Source organism: Rhea americana, unplaced genomic scaffold (assembly GCF_003343005.1).
Source record: "Rhea americana isolate MKP2758 unplaced genomic scaffold, rheAme1 scaffold_3, whole genome shotgun sequence".
NCBI lineage: Eukaryota > Metazoa > Chordata > Aves > Rheiformes > Rheidae > Rhea > Rhea americana.
In genome coordinates, this window is record NW_028186423.1 from 12988524 (window position 1) to 12995750 (window position 7227).

General features: G+C 40.4%; 1 protein-coding gene across 1 annotated transcript; it reads left to right on the plus strand.

Annotated features, from left to right (window-relative positions):
* Window positions 1–360: 360 nt before the first annotated feature.
* On the plus strand, window positions 361–6867 carry ACOD1 (aconitate decarboxylase 1). Its single transcript, XM_085309553.1, has 5 exons — window positions 361–372; window positions 1705–1866; window positions 2985–3074; window positions 4874–5079; window positions 5913–6867. Exons 1-5 carry the CDS (start codon window positions 361–363, stop codon window positions 6865–6867), a joined length of 1425 nt encoding a protein of 474 aa, XP_085165679.1.
* Window positions 6868–7227: the final 360 nt, after the last annotated feature.

Here is a 7227-nt window from a genome sequence, read left to right on the forward strand (position 1 = left end):
GTTCCCCAAKGTCAGGCTGACACACCTGATGATTTCTTTTCTCTATAAGACATTCAAATTAATATCCTGATTTCTATCTGCTAAAAAACACATTTATCAGCTTAACTCATGACACATGAACCTGACTTGCAAAGTCCTATCACACATGTGTCAGCAAGAAAGTTGAAAATGTTGAAAAAGAAACATTTCCAAGCAGAGGAGGAAGTGGGCAGGACAAGATGAGCAATAGGTCGGTCCTAATGTGTCCTTTGTCCCCACCTCACACAAACACATATAAAAATAGTGAAAAGACTGTTTCACTGTTGCCTGGTTGCCAGTCATTTGTTGCTTCTCTCTGGGACCACTCACCATCCATCCAAGATGTGGGCAAAGGTATTGTCTTATTCTTCGCACTTTAAGATGTATTTACAGTATAAGCTTTTGTAACTTCATTGTGCATGTTTTGTAGGTGTGCAGCACACTATGGGATATGTAATTCATCTGCTTTAAATGCCTTGTGTTCCTCAAAACTGTCTTGATGCTTCACTACAAAGCTCAGTGAGAACTTACCTGAAATAATGGGTACAGTTCAGTCACCATTGCTAGAAAAAATAAATCCAACTGAAACAATGCAGTGAAAAGCTACTGGTATAGTCAAGGGGGATGAAGAACCTGTATTCTAAAAACAGTGGCACAGTTTGGCTTACTTAACCTAGCAAAATAAAGAAAATATTGTCACTCTTTGGATATATGCAGGGGAGTAATGGGCAGGGAAAGAAGAGGAGAAAAGGAAGAGACAATTTCCAAAGAAAGGGAAGAGCTATTACAGCAATGCCAGCACAGAAAAGCAGGTGTATGTGTAGACTTATTGTAAATAATGTATGCCTATCTACAGAAGAAAGTTTATAACTATCAGAGGAGGGAAGTTTTAGATTAGTTTCTAATATGAGTATTAGTAGCTGCTAACAGCTCCAGTCAAGGTGAAGCATGCTGAGTTTGCATAATGGATCAATGCTCAGTGGGAAAGCRAAAAAATGAGAAATATAATTCCCAGATCAGCAGGAGCCAGTAACAAGGAGCCACTGCTTTTCAGAGAGGAGAGACCTTGTCTTGGAGAAAAGCTAGAATTCCAGYCATGTGAATTCAGTGGGCGCTGTGAGCCAGGAGCTGCTGGGAAGAGGTAGAGCTGCCAACTTCCATCTCCCAGTGAGCTCCAGCTCAGTGAGACTTGGGATAGTTATTCTGCTACTCATAGAGATGAATTCTTGCCTCCCTGAGTGACAATGGCTTCATTGGCCTGAAATGCCAAATTCCCACGGATTTCAATAGCAATAAAAAGGTGCTTTTGAAAGCCAGGTGCTTTTTGATCCTGTTCTTTTATACAACTTGCCAAGTTACATTGTCTGCATCTTAAAGACTCAAGTCAAGGAGGAAGCAACAGAAATAGAGAACAGATAAGAAGGAGACAGGTGAGAGCAAAAACGAAACATAAGTAACACTGTGCCATTTCTGGGAAAAAAAAGGAGAACAATTCAAACATCCGTTTTGGTGATGCAATGCATTTGCTGATGCAGTTCTTATAAGTAAGGACAGGACAACAGAAATGACCAGCATGCTAAGAAATAATCCAAGCCTGAATACAAAAAAGGGGGAAAAATAGGTTGTATTTTTTTAATATTTTCTTTAAAGGAAGGGAAAGCTAAATATCTATTTTTTTTCTCACAGACAATTACAGGAAATTTTGCCAATGTGATTCATGGTTTGAACGCAAACCATTTGACAGACCAAGTCATTCAGAGAAGCAAGCGAATGATTCTGGATACTCTTGGAGTCGGGCTTCTGGGTAGTGGCACTGAGATCTACCACAAAGTGATACAGTACAGCAAAGTAAGATGTTTGGTATTCATAGTATACCCTCAGGTTTAGCTATATGAAAAGTCAACAGAAATTTGGGCTATCAGGGAGAACGTTTTCATGGTGAGATTCTTCTGATGATGGAGGAGGAGAGAGAAAGAGTGCTGTACCCATGGGAGAGAGGGGAACATCATTGCTTGAGTTACTTAAACTGCGAATGAGTAAAAGTCTATACAGCAAACTATGCTAAGACTCTCCACTGAAAGTAGAACACAGTTAACTAAGAATCCCTTTCTGTCTTTCACATACAAGATTTTATGAAAAGCATTGGCAAAGCAAACATTGCTTAACACTAGACTTTCCAAAATAAGAGACTGTTAAATACATGGAAAGTTAATACTGGGTTATTTACAGTCCATAAACATAATTATTGTCCAAGTCATGTTTCTCCTCCAGTCTCATTCTACTTCAACAAGAGGAATACTTGACCCTGAATAGAAGTCTTTCCAATTTAAGAGTGCATCAGTGAGGAGTTTAGCCCGTTGTTTTATTTGTAGTAACTGGCTAGTTGGACTCGAGCGCCAGAACTGTGTGCCAAGAAGTCTCTTTGAACTGGGATCTCCCCCTTCCCAAACTATGGTAGTTTATGCACTTGTATTGAATTTCCTGAAGATCTCCTCATTGGCAAAAAGGCCTGCACAGCAAAAGGAAAGGAAGGGTGCCCTTTAGAGTATGGGGATGCAAACATCAAGAGGCTGTATATAGTTTATCCAGGGTCTACTAAAACTGGAAGAAACAGAACCCTTAACTGGAGACCTTCCCAAGTAAGATGATGACAGTCCTAAGGGAATTGTTGATGAACTTTTAGAAGGGACACCAATGGTCAGAGGTGTTGTGAAGGTGCTGAATGGTCATGCGCATTGTGCTGGTCTGCTCCCTGTGATCTGTTTAAGCTCTTGACATAAGTCCTCAAGAGAAAGAGTTTCTTTTCATACTTTCTGATAAAATAATATATTGATTTTTTCATTTCCTATGAGCAGGAGTAGCTGGGTTCCAAAAGGGTATGGTCTGACCTCAGTTACATCAGAGATACAGTATACATTTATCCTTCAGTTCAGGATTTTGAGTTAATTGATGTCAATTTGTTCCAGATCTACAGCTCAGATTTGTCCAGTACCACGTGGGGCCAYCTGGATTTCCGACTTCCTCCTCTGTATGCAGCTTTTGTGAATGGAGTGGCTGTAAGGGACTCTCTTTTATTTGCTCTTAAATCACACAGATTGATTCCATCTTCCTTATAGAGAGAACAGAAAGCTCCTAAAATCTTTTAGTTTACTTTATTGTTATACCTGAGATCTACCACAAAATATTCCTACATCGTTCTCTCAAGTGTAGTTCAACCTTCTTCCAATGAGACCAAGTTCAAAGCATGAGATAATACATACCTGATCTAAGTCAACAGCATTCCTTACCACTAATTTGAGACTTGGGGCTGTTTTCCAGGTGCAAGACTCTACAGTTTGTTACAACCTTGTTACATCCAAGAGATAATCTAGCAACATTACAGCAAAGAGATAATCTAGCTCGCCCTGATTTCAGCAGGATTCAGATTTCATCTCAGCTGACCAAATATAGTTACTGAAAAACACAAATACACATGTGCATATACATATGTACTGTCACTAATATATCACAAAACTATTTAATTGTCAGTCATGCTGTTTGCAAAAGCCAATTAGACATTTTGGATACATACTTTATCAGTAAAGCAGTAACTGACTGCTCAGAATTTTGCCTAAATTCGGATCTAGTCTGAAACCAAATTAAATCAATGGATATGCCAGAGGTGGCATAGACAAATTTGGTAATTATACAAAACTAGGGAAGGCAAACATCCAAGGAAATGATATATTAAGCCTGTCTAAATTAGTATGATCTTCAAGGTGGACACTGAGTTTTCTTCTGTCTGTTCAGAACCAAACTCCTCAGCAGCCTGATCCTGAGTATGACAGAATTGTGTATGCTCAGCATTACAGGGCAAGAGCTGAGTGCCGGGGAGTATTACAACCTTTCTTGCAGGTAGAGCTATGAAACAAGACACGTGTGACTAGGCATGAAAGTCAGTTCTAGTTTTGAGGCATGGTTTTGTTAAAAATGCTGTTCCTGATACTTGTAATTACTTCGGACATTTGGGGTTTTTTGGCAGACTCCGAACAAGAACAATACTTTTCTAAACTGCAGGGAACAGTCTGCTATCAAAAGAGCAGCAATATGCCATGCTGGGAATGCCTGAAGACTTCCAAAGCAGCTGGACTATGGGTGTAGGGAAGAGGGTCCCTCTCCAGATAGCCTTACGGGCTAAGCAGCTCATCCCAGTTTTAAGACTATAGCTTGCTCCTGCTCCCAGCAACCTTAGTGCATCTGGTGGCTCAAGGAACAGGTCTGTTGTGCAGTGCTGAAAATTCAGGTTAAAGTCTGATGAGCGTTTGCAGGCTTGTGTCTGTTGTCATGCTGCTGGTCTGCACCAGAAAAGTTATTCCAATAAAACTTTCAGTTAGAAGTATAGACTTTTACTACTATAATTTTACTAGTATGAGCCCTAATGTCAGCATTAGTTGCATCACAGGGGAAGTAACTTCATTATACTTAGATATTGTTTGGGGGAAGTGAAAATAGATACATCTTTATTCACAYGGTGGCTCTAGAATTGCTGGTTTAATTATATCAGTCTAGTTACAGCAACAAAAGTCTATTGTAGGAAAGAAGTATCAGTGTCATACTGATTTTAGACTAGTGCAGCTAGGATCAGAATTATGCCCCTTTAGTGCAAGATTTATATTGCATTTCTACTTCTCACCAACCCATGTTCGGAGTAAAGTACTTAGAAGAATGACTTTTCAAAAAAAGTTTTACTTTTTTAAGCAAAATCAAGTCCTTCAATATTTTTATACCAATTACAGAATTTTCATTTAACTGATCTGGTCTTGCCAAGGCAAATAGTTGATTTCTGATGACAAATCAAAGTTTCTCTTTACATTAGGTGCACTCAATGGATTTTGATGACACATGGCATCCGGCCACACACCCTTCTGGGGCTGTGCTTCCTGCTGTGATTGCACTCTCAGAGGCCTTTTCTCAGAAGAAAAAGATCTCTGGCCTCGATCTGCTCTTAGCTTTCAAYGTGGGAATTGAAGTGCAAGGCAGGTTGCTACGCTTTTCCAGYGAAGCCAGGAACATTCCAAAAAGGTACATAAAATACATCAAGCAGTAAACTGTGTGCAAGTTTTTTCAGGGTTAATATACTTAAATAAATGCCAGTAAAAATACAAATGGCACAGTTAATCGTATTTGCTATGATATTTGTCCAGAAATTTAGTAAAGGTTTAAGCAAGTCTTAAACATGCATACACTTTCTTGCCTATTTACTGCTTAGCTAATAGATTTTTTTGAGAGCATTGATCCATCTATGAGGAGGCTTTGTGGATCATTARTGAAAAATAGCAGCGAAAGGGAAAAGGTTTAACAACACAGGTCTCAGACTCTCACAAATACACCCGATCTGTATCATTTGCAAGCAGTTGCTAGCTCACAGCAGTATGGATTCACTGGAGCTGGTCTCAAAGCAAAGTCCGAAAAGACAGGGTGTGCTCAGAAGAAAAGCGCTGCAGTGCAGGACAGACTCAGTCTTCTTGCTGTTTTCTGTGTTTTTCTTCTACCACTTTTGCAAAACTGGTTCAGAATAAAAGAACTTGCWTTCCCCAGTATATATACTTTATAGAGGATCTGGACTCTTTTCCTATTACTCTGTTCAATATGCCTTAACTAAGAGCAGTTCTACATCTCAGCTGTTTTCTGAGGACCTGTTCTAAGTGACGCTGCTTCAGTTTAACCTCCTTCTAGGGAAAGRGGGCAACTTTTTCCACTAAGATGGCCCTTAGGTACTAACTTTTGAATATTCAGTGTTTCATTTATGGTCCAACCCAACTTTCACTATAGTAAAAGGAAATTAGAGTTTGTGTATACAGTGACTTCATGTGACTTCATGAAATATAGTAATGAAAGAGACTTTGTTTTCTCAGGTTTCACCCACCAACTGTGGTTGGTACAATGGGGAGTGCAGCAGCCTGTGCTAAACTGCTAGCTCTTGACCAGCTGAAATGCAAAAATGCCTTGGCTATAGCTGCCTCCTATGCMGGCGCCCCACTGGCTAATGCAGCAACCCAAACAAAGCCACTCCACATTGGTAATGCAGCAAAACACGGACTGGAAGCAGCTTGCTTAGCATCACTGGGTGTTCAAGGAAGTGGACAGATCTTGGACATGGAGTCAGGGATGGGTGCCTTTTATACAGATTACAGCCCGCAGACCCTGCCAACCTTGCAGTCATATTCCTGGCTGTTGGACCAACAAGACGTTGCCATCAAACGCTTTCCTGCTCACCTTGGAACACACTGGGTGGCTGATGCAGCAACTTCTGTTAGGAGGAAGCTCATAGAGCACAGTAACAACTTGCTCCCTCTTGACAAAATTGAGAAGGTCATTGTCAAGGTCCCAGAGGTCAGATACGTGAACAGACCCACCCCTGATTCAGAACACGAAGCTCGACACTCCTTCCAGTTTGTTGCATGCTCTGCTTTGCTGGATGGCAGCATGTCAGTTCAGTCCTTTGACAGCAAGAACATTCATAGACCAGCCTTACGGGAGCTTCTCTGCAAAACGCACCTGGAGCATCCTTCTGATAACAAGCCCAGCTTTGAGAATCTTTACTGTGAAATGAGCGTTACACTTCAGGATGGCCACACGTTCAGCGACCGCTGCAATACATTCTATGGGCACTGGAGGAAACCTCTGAAAAAAGAGGACTTAGAGAAAAAATTCCAATCCAATGCCTCCGTAGTCCTCTCTGCAGAAGCCACAGAAGGCATTATAGAGACTGTGTATAATCTGGAAAAAGTAGAGGACTGTTCTGTATTAAGCACATTTTTATCAGGACAGTCAGCTAAAGCACTTTCAGAGAAACTGCATTTACTTTGAACAATGTTCCATCACAACATTCCATCTCATTGAACTGTATGCCCAACTTACAGCTAGACRCTATTCACAAAGCTAATAAAAAATTCAGGAAAATCTCTTATTTAGTGATTCAGGAACTTTTAAATTGGACTCCTGTAACACAAGAGCCATGCTCAGTCTAATATTGTGGTTTTTGACTAAGTAAATAATTTAGAGATTATGTCTACAATTCAGTCAGAGAGGCTGAACAGAATATCCTCTGCTGGCACAGTCTACTTCCAATTATCTTTGTACCTCTAGAGGCAGAGCACTGCTTGCATGCTACAAAAACATGCCCCTACTCTTCTGCCAAAAAAAGTCTAYCCATTTTGCTTCTATTAA